At 36.9% G+C, this 20,046-nt stretch overlaps 2 protein-coding genes and 1 long non-coding RNA gene across 4 annotated transcripts in view; 2 read left to right on the top strand and 1 right to left on the bottom strand.

Annotated features, from left to right (window-relative positions):
* Window positions 1-1,317: 1,317 nt before the first annotated feature.
* Window positions 1,318-2,441, top strand: LOC307056838. Its single transcript, XR_013811031.1, has 2 exons — window positions 1,318-1,397; window positions 2,269-2,441. It is a non-coding gene; the product is annotated as an uncharacterized lncRNA (long non-coding RNA).
* Window positions 2,442-2,498: 57 nt separating this feature from the next.
* The window catches only part of NBEAL1 (neurobeachin like 1), a gene marked incomplete at both ends in the record, with an annotated part of 180,874 nt that continues 163,326 nt past the window's right edge, over window positions 2,499-20,046 (top strand). For both annotated transcript variants that reach the window (XM_079709952.1, XM_079709951.1), the window contains one exon: window positions 2,499-2,549. In XM_079709952.1, the coding sequence (XP_079566078.1) occupies window positions 2,499-2,549 (51 nt within the window). The remainder of the gene's footprint in view (window positions 2,550-20,046) is intronic.
* LOC307057151 (translation machinery-associated protein 7-like) lies at window positions 8,717-9,012 on the bottom strand. The gene has a single exon (XM_079710210.1). It carries the CDS (start codon window positions 8,995-8,997, stop codon window positions 8,806-8,808), a length of 192 nt encoding a protein of 63 aa, XP_079566336.1. The 5' UTR covers window positions 8,998-9,012; the 3' UTR covers window positions 8,717-8,805.

Raw genomic sequence — 20,046 nt, 5'->3', positions numbered from 1 at the left:
TTAGATTGAATGTGAGGTATATAAGAAAGATGGCAAGGATACTTCCTAGGTTCTTGAGACTGAGCAGCTAGGAGAATGGAGCTGCTAATTACTAAAATGGGGGATGCTGCAGCAAGAGTAATTTCTCCCCCTCAATCCCCCGAAGTTTTCACATATTTTCACATGCCTGCTAGAGAACCAAGAAGAGATCTTCAAAAGGCCTAATTTGCAAACAACTACTTTAAATTAATGTCAACTCTGCCACCTTGGGGTGAAAGCAGCTATTAATAGTGAAGGAATGGGCATGGCTGGGTTCCAACAAGCTTTACAGCACTGGAACTTGAATTTCATCTAGTTTTCGCACATCATAAAATATTCTTATTTTGATTTTTGTTACGTTGCAAGCAGGATGGTCTGTAAAACCTAAAATATTTACTCTCTGACTCTTTACAGTTTGTCAGCTGCTGGTATTGATGAAACAAGATGGGACATTAATGACGGTATATAAGATTTCATTATACTAGCTTACTTTTGTCTATACTTGTCATTTTTCACAATAAAAGGTTTTTTAAAATGTTTATGTGTACTAATCTCAAGAGTCTTCCCCTCTCCTTAAACATCCCTCCCCCCCCCCCAAAGTTGCCTATAGCTAGTAAATGCTGCCGTTTTCCTTTTGTTTCTTTTCTTGTAAGAGCTAGACCCTTTTGAAGCCTTGAGTAGTGGTAAAATAAACCCTTTGCACTTGACGCCCGGCGACAGCGAAAGTATGAGGCACAAACACGATTAAGGGAAAGGATTTTTGCAGGGGTGTGGGAGCAGCTGTCTGTTCTCACTGTACACTCCCACAACCAATCTCCTTTTTACAAAAAAATCAAAATGAAATCCCCTTTAGTTATCACGGTACGGTTCCCTGCCCTCAGATGACTCGCGGAAATGACGCCATCAGCCGAACGCTGCCTGCTAGTCCCCAGCAGCGGCGGTGGGTGGACGTAAGCACGTCGGTCCTCCTACGCGCCCACCTCGGGGAAGACTGGAGCGCTCCGCCGGGCGCTGGAGCGCTCCGCCGGGAGCCGCCGCACACCGCCGCCGGGTCTTCCAGAGCCGGGTCGACTGCGACTGCGCAGGCATGCAGGGGCGCGGCTTCAGGCCATCCCGCCCCCTCCCAGCCTTCGCGACCAATGAGCAGCTAGTGCCCCGGGGCGGGGAAATCCTTAGAGGCCGGAATCATTAGCCGTGAGGACAGCCCCGCCCCTGTCTCCTCCCAGCCCCGCGCCCCGCCTCGCGCTGTCGCCGCCCCGCCTCCCTCTCCCGCCCTCTTGCCTAGCTGCGGGGTGATACGGGCTTGAGCCTGGGAAGGGGGCAAGGGAAGCAAGTTAGACGTCGGCCTGGCGGCGGCGGCGGCACCACAACCATCCAGTGTGAGCGCGGTGAGGGGGAGCAGGTCGTAGGGAAGAGGGGGCCGCGTGGCAGAAATGGGAGGGCTCCGGGTGCTTGGTGGAACGCGCCGTAGAGTGAGGGGCGGCCGTGAGGGGGCGAGGTTGACCCGGGTGTGTCCCGGTGCGGTCGGGAGGGCGTGGATAGCGGGTCGGGGGACACCAAGCTCGCTTTGCCCCCTCTCCAAAGCTTCATTTGGCAGCTTGGCATGTCTTAAGTTTGCCTCCCTTTCGGTTGTCTGGGATTCGAGGAGGAAATTTAAAGGTCCCCCAAAACATTTGGAGGCTTTCCCTGGGTGTTTTCCTTGCCGGTGCGTGCGTGCTCCTTTCTTCTTACTGGATGGAGAGGTAGAGAGGCCAGGTGGGCAGGTCGACTTTCACTCTCAGAGGATTGTCCAAACAAACAAACCAGGAATTCTTCACCCTCCTCCCCACGCCCTGCCCTGCAACACACGACAAACATTCCCAGCAAGTTTGAAGAAGCAGACTAGAAAATTCTGAGGGATTCTGTGTCTTTGAAATATGTCAGTAGTAAGTGTACTTTTTCTATGTTTATAGAAAATGTATGAATGGGAACGGCGTTTTTTCTGTTTATTATCATTGGACACATTTTTTGTTATGAGTACTCATCTTTGAGTTCTGCCCAAGAGGATTCTGACTTTGTGTTGATGTGATATATTGTATTAGCTGTGCTGTTTTCCTGAAACACAAGTTTCTATGAAATCCAATCAGTTGTAAAAGCTTAGCCGGTTGTTGGTGGGAAGCGAGGTAGATAAATCTCTACTTCTGATAAACCTATAATTATTAACATGGCCTCTTTTTAAAGCAAATCCTTGCATATTTTTCTCTTTCACAGATTTATCTAATTGCCCAACGACCACTGATGAAGATAGGTTGGAGTAACTGCTGAAACTGAATTTTATTGACCAGAAGACAGTCCATTTGTTTCACTTCTTTTTGTTTTCCCTACTGCTTTGAACTTTACTGTAACGGCTGAAAAACTTGGAAAATAAAATGAACATGCTGTGGTCTTGAACTTTTTTTTTTTTTTTGAGGAAAAATTAAAGTGCCAGAGTGAAAGCCAGAATGGCATCCAGAGAGAGACTCTTTGAACTTTGGATGCTTTATTGTGCGAAGGTAACTGCTTTCCTTTTTATTTCTAAGTTTTAAAATACTTTGTTATAAAATTTTGTGACTGGCCTTATTAGCACTTTATTTAATGGATAATAGCGTATTTATTCACAGTAATGACCCCAAATTTAAAAACACAGGATTTTCTGTTTTCCATTTTTTCATGTTTGAACATATACACAATATTGGCATGCTCTTAAAAACTGTAGGATGTGGTTTTAATTTGATATTTGTCTTCAGGGATCCTAAAATTATATAAGTAAAATTATGACCTTTGAGAAAAATAAAACATTTGTATTTTTGTTTGTGCTTTTTTTTTCCTCCCACAAGTGAGAGTACAGATAGAGATATTTTTATGAGAAGAGCATTAAGCATTTTTCTCATAATTAATCTTTTAAATTAAAAGATTATTATATAAAAATGCTATTGATTTGAGGTGGTTACTGTAAGCTTGCCCTGATATTAGCACCTTATAAGTATTGTCTCTCTTGATCCTCACAACAATCCTGTGAGATGGGTATCGTAATTATCCTTTTTACTGATGAGAAAAACTGATGCAGAGTTTAAAGGGGTTAGTGAGAAGCAGCCCCTTCTGCTTCCGTATATAGCCGGGAACTCACAACTGCCTGATTCAAGTCCATGCTCTTATCCATTATGACTGCTCATTATTTTTTCTTTGTCATTCAAAAATAAGTTTTTCTCCATTCGTCTTTATGTGAATTTTTACATGTTAGCTTTGATTTTAGGTTATTGGAGAAGAAGGGTACTACTTAAAAATATGTTTTTCAAGTGAGGAGCTATATTACTACTTTGAAGATACTGGCAAGGGTCAGAGCAACATCTCTAATTTACTCCTTAAGTTACTTTAGGTCTGTGTGGTGAAGTTCTCAAGTCTCAGCTTCCATTTCTGCATTATCCTGTAGGGCTCCCTTTCTATACTTCCAGCTTTTTAAACAACTAAAAGTTCTTTGAAGTTATTCTTTAACAGATGATCTCAGTTATCTTAATATTAAATATTAGAGCTCACACTGGAATTTTCTATGACTTCCTGGTTTGGTATGTTTACAGTTACTGAAGGACATATACTTTGAAATATTTAATATGAATTTTTAAAATAGCTTTTAGTCTTGTGTAATTTAATGCCAGAAATGTCTTTTTAAAAATATACCACTCTTCCAATAAAAAAAGGATCCAATTCACCACTCTTGAAAACAGTCACTAACACATGTCAGCCAAAAAATTAAAAATGCATTTTAGTATGCATGCCCAGTACTCGTTTGAAAATTATTATTATTATTATTATTTTTTTTTTTTTTTTTTGCGATACGCGGGCCTCTCACTGTTGTGGCCTCTCCCGTTGCGGAGCATAGGCTCCGGACGCGCAGGCTCAGCGGCCATGGCTCACGGGCCCAGCTGCTCCACGGCATGTGGGATCTTCCCGGACCGGGACACGAACCTGTGTCCCCTGCATTGGCAGGTGAACACTCAGCCACTGAGCCACCAGGGAAGCCCTGAAAATTATTTTTTAAAAAATCCATCAAACTTACTAGGTTTTACATTTTCAGAATGACAAAAAGTAAATGGGGTTACACTGCCTTATTAATTAGTTATATTGTTTCTAGGTCGAGTTCATGTTTTATTCAGGCGACACTGTGCTTATTGAAAAGATAGTGTACTTTGTTCGACAAACACAGAATCTTGTTCTTAATGACTTAACATAAAAGTGAATCCTTACTGTTTTATGAGAATGTCTGAGTAAATAATGAAGGACCTTCATGGTCAAATTTTGAAGCCTATTCTTGGACAGGAAGATAAATCCCATTTTTATGTTTAAGATTTAAATCACTTGTGCACTTAATAAGATTAAAATTTTTTTCAACGGTTTTCAAAAAAATTATTATTTAAAATAATGATTTTATGTTTCACCAGTTCATGAATAAGCTACTTGTAAGCTAGACAACAACTTTCTTTTCTTCCGATACCTTGAATTCCAGTAGCTTCCAAATATGCATCATAGATTTAACACTTCTTTTCCCTAGTGAGAATGATTACCAAATACCTGGTTCTCTACAGTACTTTCTCTCTAGCCTTATTGCTGTCACTCTAGCATATAACCCTTCAAACCACCTGACTTTCTTTTTTTCTCCTAACTTTTAAGACTTTTTTTTGTACCTTTGACAGGCTTTCTGACTACTTCAGGACTGCTCAGATCTTCTCTTAACTTAGCTCCAACTAAGATCTCTTTTTGGGCTTGCAATTTTGCAGTCTAGTTTTGGCTTTGTTGCTGCTTTGTTTTTTGACCTTGAGCAAGACTTATCTCTTTGGGTCTCAGTTTTCTTATTTGTCAAGTAGTAGTGTGTATACAAGGAGAATTCTTGTCTAACTCACCATAAGATTTTCATTTATTTTGACCTCTGAGGGACGTGGAGCGTTTTTGTCCTTTTTCTATGGATTATCATATAGAACTTTTTAGTTCATCTTTCTTTTTAAAGCTTTTATTGTGAAAAATTTCAAACAGGCACAAATAGAGAGGATACTGTACTGAATCCTTTGTATCTGTTACTGTGCTTCAGTAGCTATCAGTTCGTATTCAGTGATGTTTCATGTAGAACCCTCCACTACCCTTCCCTCTACCCCTGAATTATTTTAAAGCAAATCCCAGACAACATATCTTATCCATAAATATTTTAAAATATATTATATTATAAGAACTCCTCTTAAAAACATAATCTCAATATAATTCAAATATCTGGTTGGTCTTCAAACTTTCCTGGTAGCTTCATAAATGTTCTTATTTTGCTACTGTTTGGTTGACACAATATTTAAACAAAACATACATGTTGTATTTCGCTGAAAATTTGTTAAGTCTTTTAATCTATGGGTTCCTCCTCACCACACTTTTTATCCCTTCTATTTATTTGTTGAAGAAACCAGATTTTGGCATTAGAATTTCCTCAGTCTGGGTTTTGCTGGTTGAATTCTCTTGATTTTAATTGTTACTTCTATTGGTGTCTGCAAACTGGCAGATCTAGAGACTTGATTGATTCACATTCTGCTTGGCGGCTGGAGGCTAGAATAATTAATGAGTGTCTTGGCCATCAGTGACTTTTGCCTATATGCATTAATTATTTCATTAGGAGTTTGCAAAACTGTGATATTCAGATTTTATCATTTCTTTATTTATGAGTAGAACATATATAGAGAAATGTCTTCTCATCAGTTATTTGATGACAGTTCCTTAAAGGGAAGGCAGGCAAAATAAACTTTGATTCTTTCTGTTTGTTTTCAGAATAATGACTTGATTGCTAGCATCCTCCAAAGGTGACCAATTATTTTTCTTGAGTATCAGGTTCATCCTTAATGATTAAAATTTAAACATTGTCTATTATTTTGCTGCCCTGTTTGGTATGCTATTCATATCAAACACTGTATACATACCTGATTAAAGAAGATGACTTTGAAGATTTATGAAGGTCTGCTTCAGGGCAATATGTATGGTTAAGACATCTTTTGTATTTGCTACAGTGCTAACCTCAGCACGTGTATTCCACGGTGTGTTAGCAATAGATGAATATTAAGGTGCCATCATAGAGTTCTATGTAAAGTGATGTTTTAAAGGTTGCCATTGAGCATTATGAAAGTTCAATAGGTATTTAAATAGGACTGTATCAGAAATAACCCTTAGATAATTCTGTTGGGTCAAAGGAATACTAAGGAGATATATAAATATGTCTTCTTCCCATTAATCTGGGTTTAGTTGCAAGCCTAAATACTAGTGATTAAAGTTTTTAAAGTAGAATTAAAATAAATTCCTGGTTTCAGAGTTTACCAGATGGGTCCCTGTATATTAAATGCAATATTTCAAAAGAATTTGGGTAAAAAACTTTGCAGTTTGTTTTTTTAACCAAAGTTTTCAGGTCTAACTTTTCACTTTCTAGGAATAGGATTTAATTGCATTGTTAAGAACATGCATCTTCCTAGTAGGTTATTTATTAACCTCATGTGGTTGTTATTACATAGTAGAGGCAGGATGATTTCTGATTACCCAGCATTCCTGCTCTATACAGGGTCTTTCACTAATGTATTAGGCTACTAATTTAAGTTATGTAGTCTGAACTTTTCTTGCCTCCAGTCATCCCCACCCAGGGTCAAGGATTTCATCAACAGTGCATTTCATATAGCTCTTATAAGTTAAACATTAACTTGGAAACAGGTTTAATTTTGTATCTGGATTTTAGTTCAGTAGTTAACTACTTCTCATCTGAGCATACTTTTCTCATGTGTAGAAGGTAACTTTATTTTTTAATATCTAAAGATTTTAGTTTATATTATCTGTGTTAGGCACCGTGTAATTCCCTGTTTCTTTTGACATTATTTCTTAATGTGCTTGTGGTAAGAGAGATGGCGCTGAAAACAATTTTGGTTTCTACATTATCATACAACTTTTTGGAATTCGTATGTTGCATAGAACAGATACGTACGTATCCCTGTCTCCACTGCTCCCCTTAGGCATAAGGATATATTTCTGTTCAACATTTAGCCTTTTGGTAGTGCTACAGTTGGTCACCAAAATATGCAGAAGAAACTGAGTCCTCAGATTCTTTGATAAGATTAAGTCATTTTTGTTCTGTGTAATGGAAAGTATCAAATGCATTAACTCAGTAAAAAGATACAAAGTGAGTAAAAACATGACATTTTGAAATGTGGCAATGTGGGTTAAAATTCATGGTTCATTTTTGTCACTAGCTTTTTTTTTTTTTTTGAGGTTCAATTTACACTGAAAAATTTTGTGAAACTTCAGAATTAGAGCCAAGATTTAGTCCCAATTCTGTTTCTGATTTTAAGGACCCAAAGACAGGTTACCTAGTTTCTTTGTTTCAGTTTTTTCATGTGTCAGATGGAAAAAATAATTATTTTGCCTATCTTTCAAGGTTGTTGAGAACAAAATGAATTGAGTGTATTTAAATGCACTTTAAGGGTAAGCTAAGAAATATAAAACGTAATCTTTATTAGCAAGTAAAGAATACGTATATGAGCATGAGAGTATGTGTATCAAGATTACTTCCATTTTGTCTTTATATGGTATAATGATAGTGGGAAATACTCTTGTCTTTTTACCAGTAGTGATGAAGCTGTGCTCATGAACGTCTTAATTTTTATTTTATTTTATTTTTAAATTAATTAATTTTTGGCTGCATTGGTCTTTGTTGCTGCACACGGGCTTTCTCTAGTTGCAGTGAGTGGGGGCTACTCTTCGTTGAGGTGTGCAGGCTTCTCATTGCAATGGTTTCTGTTGCAGAGCACGGGCTCTAGGTGCGCAGGCTTCAGTAGTTGTGGCACGTGGGCTCTGTAGTTGTGGCACACGGGCTTAGTTGCTCCGCGGCATGTGGGATCTTCCTGGACCAGGGCTCAAACCCGTGTCCCCTGCATTGGCAGGAGGATTCTTAACCACTGTGCCACCAGGGAAGTCCCTCCATCTTAATTTCTAATCTGTATTTATTTTTGCTTTCAAGCATAGCGCTTAATTATCCCAGTAATGATTGGGGATTTTTTTTTTTTTACTCTAAACCAAGTTTGTTTTGGATCTTGATGATGCTCCATTTCCTGCTGTTGCCCTTTGTCCTGCTAAATCTGGAATATGACTGAAATAGATAGTTTTGCAATGAGCTCAGAGTAAACTTCCTTTTCAGAATAAAAGTTTTGCTTCATAAGGAAAACAGAATTTAGAGGTGTTTTATTCAGATAAAAAGGCATGTACCTCTTTTTATATATAGATTTGGAAAAAAACGGATGAATGAATATTCTTCTAATGAGAAAATTGTAATTTATTGATACAATTTTGGTTGTAATTGTAAGTGAAACTTTTGGCAAGGCGTATCAATATACATCAACCCTTATAATTTAGCCCCCTTTTTTTTTCATTTCAAATGAGTTGGTTTAATTCCAGGTGGTACAGAATTCGGATAGGACAGGGGCTTAAGAACACAATTTGGCAGGATTCTGGGCTGGGTTTATGCGGATCTCATAGCTGAGGTAGAAATGGCTGAGAGGAACTAAAGACAAGATGAGCCACTGTATGATTTTTTGGTTTTTGTTTTTTTTTACAAAAGTTTATTCTTAAACGTGCAGTAGGTTCCAAGACAACACTTACTCTAGCTATGGGTAGCAACAGATGTTATGGCAGGGAATCCAGATGTTTAATCCAGATGTTTAAACAGGAATGGAATTAAGGATCATCATTGCTTCAGGTACAAGGAGCAGCTTACTTTTTGCCAGATTTCTTAATTCCACCTGTGACCAGGGGGCCTTTCCCCATGGCCTTCGCTTTTAGCTCAAGTTTCTTTTGCTCTTCCTTCTGTTTCTGCTTGAATGCCTTATCTTCCTCATCCATATCCTTGGCTTGCTTCTTGGGCTGCTTCAGGGGCTTCTTCTTGCCACCTTCGCGGCCCGACATGGCGCCTGCTGGTCTTTCCCCCAGCCCTGCCACCGCAACCCTTTTTTTTTTTTTTTTTTTGCGGTACGCGGGCCTCTCACTGTTGTGGCCTCTTCCGGTGCGGTGCACAGGCTCCGGACGCGCAGGCTCAGCGGCCACGGCTCACGGGCCCAGCCGCTCCGCGGCATGTGGGATCCTTCCGGACCGGGGCACGAACCTGCGTCCCCCGCATCGGCCGGCGGACTCCCAACCACTGCGCCACCAGGGAAGCCCCGCAACCCATTTTTAATAAGTCTCTGGTATGTGCAAAGTGTAGATAGAAATAGCCCTCAATTTACTCTGGCTTAATAATGACTTTGTATATAAAGAAAGTAATGTTGTTTGACTCTAAGGCAAAACAAAACAAAATCATCAGCTTAGTAGTATTGGTTACATGTTCATTTTAGGAAGTTAGATGTGAAGGAAAGCAAGAAATGAGTATTTTTTGTCAATAGATGTGAGATTTGCCCTTAGGAAAAGAATATTACTACCTTTGTGGTTTGACTTAAGGAGCTTATGCACTACTCTAAAAAGTTGTTAAGATGAATGAAAATTTTTTATTATTCTCTCCTTTTGAATATCAAAATTTAAATTTCCCTGGTAGAAGGTTGAATTGATAGCCCTTCAATGTGTAGATATGGAGGAAGAGGGAAAAGGAAGAGCCTAAAATAATTTTCAGGTTTTTTGGTTTTGCAGACTGGTACTAGGTCATCCCATTCATCGAGTTAGCTAGTGCAAGTTCACTAGGTTTTCAGGTAAACATGTGAGTTTGCAGTGCCTGGGCGATATCTAGGTAGAGAAACACCCCACGAAATGGAGTTCAGAAGGCTGTCTATGCTGGAAATAAAGATTTGAGAGTTGTCATACTGGCAATTATTGAAGAGTTACATGAGAGTAAGAAGGGAAGAGGCTCAAAAGTCAGGGAGTTCTGAAGAATATTATCTTTTAAGAGGAGGATAGAGGAAGAAGAGTCAGGAGTTTGAATGGGAGGAGAGCCAGGAGTGAGTGGTTGCCTCAGAAAGTAGAGGGATGTCAAATTCAACATAGCTTTGAAGAAAAGCATTATGGAGTGTGTATTGGATTCCACAGTTAAGAGATTATTGGTGGCTTTAGCAAAGTAGTTCTAAAAAGAGTGGGGAAAAAAGATGTTAAAAATACAAGCGCCCATTTTATTTTTAAATTGAATTCAACAGACTTAAAATCACTGACAAACTGCTATTAAAGTTTTAAAATGTTTACTCTTGATTTTTGTACTTATCTGGCCAAGGACCTTTCAAACTTATTCTTAACTATATCTAAGGAATATCAGCATTTTCTTTTAATTTATGTCTTGTGACTTAGATTTAAACTGGTAAAATTATTCTTTGGTTGAACCAAAGCATTAACTGATCCATGCATTTCACACAAAAGTCATTCAAGCATTTCAAAGCAGTTTGTCTCTAAAAAAACCCCAGTGTTTTGTTTGATGCCTTTAATTTAACTACTACATGATCTTTCCTGATAATAAACTTTAGAATAGTAGGAAAGATATGTACTATTTCAATTTATGGTGTCATTGTGAGGTGGGTTTATACTTTTTTATTGAATAATTTTGGCTTATGATTTTTGTCAAAATATAACATTTAACTAAGTTTTAAAATATAAAATTTCATTTTGTAATGAATGAACCTCATTTGAAGCATGACAATATATAGACTTTCTAATTTAGGTTTATGCTCTAAGAAAAAGTAGTAAAGATGTTTTACTTTTATACCAAGCTTTAAAAAATTTTAAATTTAAGGTATACAAGTTAACTGTAGAAAATTTAGAAAATACAGATATGCAAAAAGAAAGTAAAAATTTCATTATTCAGAGATTTTTAGTTAAAGTAATTTTATGCATGCGATCGAAAAGTCTGTGTAAATTAGTTACGTTTACTACTACAAATCATTAGGATATCAAATTTGAAAAACTTCCATCTGATATGAAACTTGAATATTGTTTTAAACTTTTAAGTCCCATTTAAAAAGTGTCAATGTTATATTTAATTAATGCATACATAGTGATATGCTTTTCCTTTCTAAGGAATTTATTTGAGTCCAATTTAGCTAGTTTTTATTGGATGCCTACTGTATGTACATGTTATTTACTGTCATTTTATCCATTGAATTTAATATTTTTCCTCTTTTAAAAAATTTGGTCATTTAAAAAAAATTAATAAACTATTTTTTTAGAGAAGTTTTAGGTTCACAGCAAAATTGAACGGAAAGTACAGGAGGTTCCTATGTACCCCCTGTCCCCATATATGCACAACCATCCCTATTATTGACATCCTGCACTGCAGTGCTACATGATCACTTGACTGACTTCCCAAAAACACTTGAAGCAGAAATTTCTTTACCTGTTAACTATGTGTGAAACTCCAAGATGAACACAAAAAGCAACAGGACATATTATACCTAACATTCCAATACTCTAGATGTTGGTCTTTTCAAGCCTTGCTAATTTTTACTGAGAATTCTCTACACTCTATTCATCAAATGTAGAACTTCATTAAAGTAGTTATCTGAATGAATAGTTACTTAAAATTTAAGAAATACCTAAAGTAAAAAAATCTTTCTCATTAGGGGTTGGTTTATTCTAAGCCTATTTTTATGCACAGGCCTCTATTAGAATATTGCTTCTTTTGTTTGTGTTAAAATGGTTTCCAAATCTTTCCTGGATGTGACTGGCTTTTATCAGAATTTCCATCAAAATTTTATAACTTTCATCTGGTTAATTGACTGTGACTTCATCTGAGGTCATGCTTTTCCAACTAGAGTCAGTTTCCCACTTAGATTGTGGGATGTGAGACCTAAGGGAGGATGAATGAAGTCATCAGTGACCGCTTAGTTGAAGAGGTAGCATTTGATTGAGGTTTTAAAGAATTAATAGTTTAATAGTCACAGAGGGTGTTCCAGACACATATAAGGCATGAACAAAAGTACAAAGGAAAAGCAATCTTAGTATAGATTCTCATCATTAATGTCAAATTATACCCTGCTGCTCTGTTTTCATGCCTGTCTGTGTACACAATAACTTCATTTTACTGATTAATTTAGTATAATATTTTGAAGACATTTTGAACAGCAGGTAATCTCAACATGTTGGAGTACCAGCTATGCACATAAATCTAGCAAAAGGACATCACTATGAACACCTGTTACCAGGTTTGCACAGGCAGTGACAAATATAACAGCAGCCTTTCTGACAGCAGTTGTAAGATGCATTTTGATTTCAAAGATGCCAAAATGTAAAAAATTATATGTCTTAGAATCAGAGAAATATGGTATAAAAAGCAGTTGTAAAAAAGAATGTCTAGAAATAGGAAAGAAATCCCAATAATGATATTTAAAAACCAATAAATTGAATACGAGTTTAGATAGCTGAAGAGAATTAGAGAGTTGGAAGGGAGGTCACAAGAATTCTTTTAGGATATATCCTAGGAAGTCAAAGAGTTGGAAAATATGGAAGGTTCTGAAGGATAGTATGAAAACATTTAACAGATATTTAATTGGACTCTGAAAAGGAGAGTAAAGAAAGCATGAAACAAATGTTAATATTTGAGGAGATTGCAGGTGAGAGCTTTCCAGGATTGATGAAAGTTAGTAAAACTCAAGGAGAAAAAAAATTTAAAAATTCCATACCAAGATTCATCATAGTGAAACCACAGCGGTTTTGCAGAAAACCAAAGGGAAAGAGAAAATTCTGAAAAGCTGCCAGAGGAAAAAAAGATTATCTTCAAAGGGATTACACATTAATAGCTGATTTTTCAGTAATATGATGGAAGGGAAAGGATAATGAATTGATACCTTTAAAGAACAGACTAATGTAGAATTTCCAACCAAGTGACATTTTTTTCAAAGAGGAAAGTGAAATAAAGTCATTTTCAGCAAAACAGCAGTTCATCAGGAAAATAACAGTTTTAAATTTGTGTGTACCTCATAACCTAGTCTCTGAAGCAAGCATTGACAGAACTACAGAGAAATGAACATATGACAATCATGGCAGTTTTTTTTTTCAATTTATCATATTTTAGTATTTTTTTCTCAGTAATTGGTAGAATGAACAGACCAAAGAAAAAAATCAGTAAAGATACAGAAGATTTAAACAATAGGATCGACAAATTTAAAAGGGATTTATGTAGAACAACACCCATACATTCCTTTCAAGCACACATATTTACAAAAATGATATGACCTTAAAGCAAGTTTCAACAAATTTCAGATGATTGAAATAGAGTATGTTTTCTGACATGAATGTAGTTAAGGAAGAAATGTTGCTAAGGAAGAAATAGCAAAAAAATTTTAAAAAAAAAGTCATGAACTACACTTTAAAACAAACCTTTGATTAAAGAACAAGTAATGAAGGAAATTTAGAATTTTGGGGAGGTGGAACTGAATGATAAAAGTAAGCATTTTAGAGCTTCTAAATGGGGGGCACCCATAGCATTACTTAGGAAAATTTATGGCTATAAATGTGTTAGAGAAAGAGGCTAAAAATAAATGAACTAGTCATTTGTGGTAGCCAGCCTTCAAGATCCCTACCTCCTGGTATTCACACCCTTTTATAGTCCTCTCCTACATTGTATCAGGGTTTGTCTGTGACCAGTAGAATTTGGCAAAACTGATGGTATGTCATTTCCGAAATTAGAAAAGACACTGTTGTTTCCATCTCAGTTACTCTTTTTTTCCTTGAATCATTCGCTCTGGGGGAAGCAAGCTGCTATGTTGTGTGCAGCCCTATGGAGAAGCCCATGTTGTGAACAACTGAAACCTTGCCAACCACCACGTGAGTGAAGTTGAAAGTAGTTCCTTCAGCCCAGTCAAGCTTTGCTATGACTGCAGCCCTAGTTTCCATCTTCATTACAGGTTTGTGAGAAATGCTGAGCCACAGCCACCCACCTAAGCTGTTTTTGAATTCTTGGCCCTGAAAAACTGAGATGATATTTGTTGTTCAAGCTCCTAAATTTAATTTTTTATGTAGGAATATATTATTAATATATCATCCATTTCAAGAAGACAAGGAAAGAATAGAATAGGACCAAAGTAGAGTGAAGGAAATTGTGAGGGCTTTTTTTCTTTGATGTGAAAATTCTGAAATTTATTATTTTTCAGTTGTTGAAGGAAGTGTACATAAGAAGGTTGACGTGTATCACGGAATGTTCAATTTTAATAAAAATCATCATTATTTAGCAGCTTGGGATGAATGACATAAATACAATCTGTATCTGGATATAATTTTAATTAAGAATCTGGAAGTGAGTTTGAAAATAAATTAATAGCTCTTCCTTCTGCAAATCTTTCTTGTAGTCATGGTGGTATAAGGAAATTATAAGGTTTATGACAGAAATTACTCATAATAAAATACTGGACCTAGGAAAAGATAATCGGTAGTTTCTAACATCATGTAATAGATAACTAGAAATTTATCTTTTGAAGGACATATATAACACCACCTATGTTGTGTTTTTTTGGGGAAAAAAATCTCTGAATCTGACAGCCTGTAGATCTACTATTTCGCAGGAAATACAGAGGACTGAGGAACATGTTAAATGACATAAAGATGTGCAGTCAGCAAAATCCCTAATGTGAGAAATACTAAATCACAAATGGCCCAGTGTCTTCAACAAGTAAATAAGGGCAAAAAAAAAAAAAAAAAAAAAAGAAATGTAATAGAAACCTACAGGTTTAAAAAGACTTAAAAGATATACCAACAGTTTGCAATTTATGGACTTTATTTGGGTCCTGATCTTATCAGTTAAGAAAGGCATTTGTAGGACTTCCCTTGGTGGTCCAGTGGTTAAGACTTTGCCTTTCAGTGCAGGGGGTGTGGGTTCAATCCCTGGTTGGGGAGCTAAGATCCCACATGCCTCGAGGCCAAAGAACCAAAACATAAAACAGAAGCAATATTGTAACAAATTCAATAAAGACTTTAAAAATGGTCTACATCAAAAAAAAGAGAAAAATTTAAAAAAGGCTTTTGTGAGCAAGTCAGGAGAATTTGAACATCAACTGATATTAAAGAACGAATTTTTTTAGATATGATAATGTTGTCATATTTTAAAAGATACCTTTTATGGATATACATTGAAATATTTGTGGATGAAATATGATATCCGGGTTTACTTAAAAGTAACATTAGAGGATGGGGCTATAGGTGAAAGAAGACTGGTTATGCATGATTTGAAAGTTGTTGAAACTGAGTCATACCATTCTCTCCACCTTTTTTGTATGTTTGTGATTTCGTTTAATAAAATACTTTTGGAAAGAGCAGAAATTAATAATAAACATAATAGAAAGGATCAACCAAATGAAAAGTTGGTTCTTTGATAAAATTAATGAAATTGAGTCAGGAAGATAAGGTTTGTGGTTGTATGCATTTCAAAAATTTCATATTCACCGCTTCCAATGGCGTTCATAAGGCATAGTTCATCTTTTTAAATTTTATTTATTTATTTATTTACTTATTTGGTTGCACTCGCTCCTAGTTGCGGCTCATGGGCTCCTTAGTTGCGGCAGGCGGGCTCCTTAGTTGTGGCATGCGAACTCTTAGTTGCTGCAGTTCCCTGACCAGGGGATGGAACCCGGGCCCCCTACATTGGGAGCGTGAAGTCTTAACCCCTGCGCCACCAGGGAAGTCCCGCATATGTCATCTTAAAGATAATGTATTGTTAAAAATCTTGTTTAATTTTGCTTACTTAGTGCTTCTCTAACTTGATTAAGCATAGCCATCTTTCCTTTTTCTTCTTTTTAAACTTTTCAAATTGTATCTGTTCTCATCAAAACTGACAGTATTGTTAAGTACTGGCTTAGGAAATGGTGACTTCTCCAGTCTTATAATTCTGTGCACCTGTCCCACTGCTTCCTGTTCTTTCCATGGTGGGACAATACCAAATATTGTACATCCTTTGAGCATATCTTGCTATTTTCTGTCTGGAATTCCCCTCTCCCCTCCTCTCTCCTTGAGAATATCTGCTTATGATTTGTGAAAACTTTTGAGTACTTTTATTACTCAGTTACCTCCAACCTTGACAGATTCAGTAGCTTCCTCTGTATTGTTTTGATACTTTTCACAACTGTTCTACCTCTCATGATGTTTTGCACTTATTTGTTTATGCTCTTCTTTCCTACTGAAAAAAGAGCACTTTGAGGACAAGATTATGGTTTTTTTTTTAAATTGAGGAATAATTGATATAAGATTATGTTTTATCTTCATGTCCATAGAGTCTAGCACTGTCCCTGGTTGGTACATGGTTGGCATGTACTTATTAAATGTTTTTTGAAGCAGCTAAGTTCTATTAGAAAACCTTGAGGGCTGCCCTAGTGTTTCTGTGGGAGAAATTTATCTTCTTTTGCTAGGACATTAAAAATATGTTATGAATATAACTGACTGAAATGAACTTTTAAAATGCAACTCATATGTAAGTTGCAAGTTGCCCAACATATAGTTGAAATATATATATGTATCTAAAAGTTTATAAAACTTGGAAGAATACTACAACCCAAATATCGTTGTGTGTAGGAAGTAGGGTGTTTCCCCCATTCTTACCTGTAACCCTAGCCCTTAAGAACTAGGTGAAATTGTATGGATCCCTTAATTCTATTACCCACTAAAGCCTCCCAGTGGAGCAGTGGATGTTATAAGAAGGTAAAAGCCTCCTGTGCTTTAATGTAATTTAAATAATCACATTTGGCTAGTGGTCACTGCCCTGGACAGCACATCTAAGTGTTTAGACTTCATCCTCTGGTAATGGGGAGACATTGAAAGTATTTGAACAGGAGAGAAAAGACGATTAGATTCAAATTTAACAAACCCCGTTAGTAACTGTGTGTAGGTGAGAGAAACTGAAGCTACAGAGACCTGTAGGAAGCTACATAACAGTCCAAATGAAGGACTGTCTTAACGGCAGATGATTGGATGAATATTTGAGTACAAAATCAATAAAGTTGATTTTAATTATTTTATAATTGCTTATTTTATTGAGCATTTGCTAAATGTCAGGTATTGCTGAGTGCCTTACATGTATTATCTCATTCAGTGCTTTCAACAGCCCTATGAGGGGAAGTATTACCTTCATTTTATAGATCAAGAACAGATCAGAGAGATGAAGTAACTTGCCCAAAGTCACACTGAGAGCAAATGCAGGAAAGGAAAAGAATACAGTGAAAATCATGTGGCACAGGGGATCATGAAATATTTAAATGTGTATGTGTAGCATAGAACATTCCTGTTTTGTGAGTGAGCCGTAATTTAGGCACATAATAGGTTATAAAAATAGCATTAGGGACTTACCTGGTGGTGCAGTCGTTAAGAATCCACCTGCCAATGCAGGGGACACGGGTTCAATCCCTGGTCCGGGAAGATCCCACATGCTGCGGAGCAACTAAACCTGTGTGCCACAACTACTGAGCCTGTGCTCTAGAGCCTGCGAGCCACAACTGCTGAGCCCATGTGCCACAACTAGTGAAGCCCATGCACCCAGAGCCCGTGCTGCGTAACAAGAGAAGCCACTGCCGTGAGAAGCCTGTGCACCACAATGAAGAGTAGCCCCCGCTCGCCGCAACTAGAGAAAGACCATGTGCAGCAGCGAAACCCAATGCAGCCATAAGTAAATAAATAAATAAATTTAAAAATAAATTAATTTTTAAAAAGTAACATTATACTTAGCGTATACTATATGCCCTTGACTAGGTTATTTAATTTTCACAACCCTGTAAAGAAAGCTACTATCATTATCTTCACTTTTATAGAAGAAACTGTTGTGCAAACATAGGGTGACTTGTTCAAGAAAGTGACAGAACAGGGGTTAGAGTCCATGTAATCTGGCCTCAGTGCTCCTGTAGTACTTAATACATTTGTGTGTTGTGTTAATAAATATCATGCAAATGGAGAGATAGACCCTACTGTGGTGTTTCATTGTACCCAACTCTCTTAACCATGAAAGTGACTAAGCTTGAGATTTAATTAATATTGTTTCTGGGTGTGTGGACATTTTTCCTTTTATGGCCTTTGGCAGTAAAGTATAGACCTTCTTAAGGGTTTACTCAGGCTGTATGGAATGTGGCTGTTTTATGTGTTAAATTGTTTATGGCCTTGAGTTTACTGATCCTTAGTTCCTCTTTTCCTCTTTTTGTCCACTAAGCTCCATTTTATTCCTGCTCACAGTTCAAAGACAGTGTAGTGTAGTGTAGTGTAGTGTAGTGTAGTAGAAAGAGCACAGTTGGATTCGTATATCTTTGCATTTTAATCCCAGCACTATCGATGGCTAGCTGTATGACTATGGATAAGTTATATATCCTTAGAACTTTGCTTTTCTAACCCGTAAAATGGGGAAAATAAAACCTTCTCTAGATGGTTGTAAGGAGTAAATGGGATGATGTATACTTTTTAAATACCTGCTATAATACTTTGCACATTGCAGAATCTCAAAAAAAAATGTAACTGCTTCACTTCTTACTAAATAAAACACTTCCAGCTTTAAGTACCATTTCTTTCTTTATAGTTAGTTGCTCAGCTTCGTAGGAGAACTCTGTACTTACCAAACTCTGAATTAGCAAACACTTGGTAACTCTGACTTTCAGACTTTGAACCAGATATGGTAGAGTTTCTAAATAAACTATGAGGAGAAATACATTAATTCTTTATGGCATTATAAGCTGTTTTGTGCTGAACTTTTACAGAGTTTATTAAAACTCTGCTTTATTAAAAAGGAACCATGATAAGGAAAACTCCGGCTACTTGCATTTCTGGAGTCTTATCCTGATGAATGAATGAATGAATGAATGAATGAATGAATGAAGTGCTGGTTGGAAATGAAAAAAGCAATTAATGAGATCCTTGAGAAAATTTCTCACAAGAGGTAATTCTTTTTCTGAAATATTTCTGTCTTCTCAGTGATGATGTGGATTATAACAATTTATGATCTGATTCTGGAACAGTATATTAATAGAAAAAATAAATACACAAAAGGTTAGCAGTCTGCATATTCTGGGAACATTCTTTTAGGAATTCTGATTTGTGTGTAATGCTTTTATTTTAGGGAAATAAATTGAGTTCCATTTATCCAAGAGCAGTGCCTAAACAGTGATACTTAGTGAGTAAGTAAGACTCCTGAGTATCATGTTGAAATTGACTAGAGTAAAAAAGTGTTAAGGAGGTGAAGGAAACAAATTTGACCATCATTTTTAATGATGCAATTTATATTTAAAAAGACATTTCTGAGGAATCATGGTTTTTTTCAAATCATCTTTGAGATGTAACTTACAGACCTTAAAATGCACAGATTTTTGGGCTTCCCTGGTGGCGCAGTGATTGAGAATCTGCCTGCTAATGCAGGGGACATGGGTTTGAGCCCTGGTCTGGGAGGATCCCACATGCCGCGGAGCAACGAGGCCTGTGAGCCACAACTACTGAGCCTGCGCGTCTGGAGCCTGCGCTTCGCAACAAGAGAGGTGGCAATAGTGAGAGGCCCGCGCACCGCGATGAAGAGTGGCCCCCACTTGCCACAACTAGAGAAAGCCCTCGCACAGAAACAAAGACCCAACACAGCAAAAATTAATTAATTAATAAACTCCACCCCCAACATCTTCTAAAAAAAAAATGCACAAATTTTAAGTGTCAAATTTGATGAGTTTTGATACAAGCAAACATTTGTGTCACTACTACCTAATAAAACAAATGGAAAATTTCTATTACCTAGGAAAGTTTTCTTTGTGCCCCTTTGTAGTCAGTCCTCTGAAAGACAGTGATCTAATTTCTGTCACCATAGCCTGCTCTAGAACTTTGTATAAGTGAAATCACACAGTGTATATGCTTAATGCCTGGCGTCTTTTGCTCAACATGTTTTTGAAATTTCTGTTCATTGTTGTATCAACAGTTCATTCATTGTTATTGAAGAATAGCATTCCATTGTGTGAATATACCACAATTCATCAGTTAACCTGTTGATAGAATTTTGGTTTGCTTCCAGTTTGGGGCTATTAAAAATAAATCTTCTATGAACATTTTTGT

Source organism: Hyperoodon ampullatus (genome assembly GCF_949752795.1).
Source record: "Hyperoodon ampullatus genome assembly, chromosome: 8".
NCBI lineage: Eukaryota > Metazoa > Chordata > Mammalia > Artiodactyla > Ziphiidae > Hyperoodon > Hyperoodon ampullatus.
This window is presented reverse-complemented; position numbering and strand designations above follow the sequence as displayed.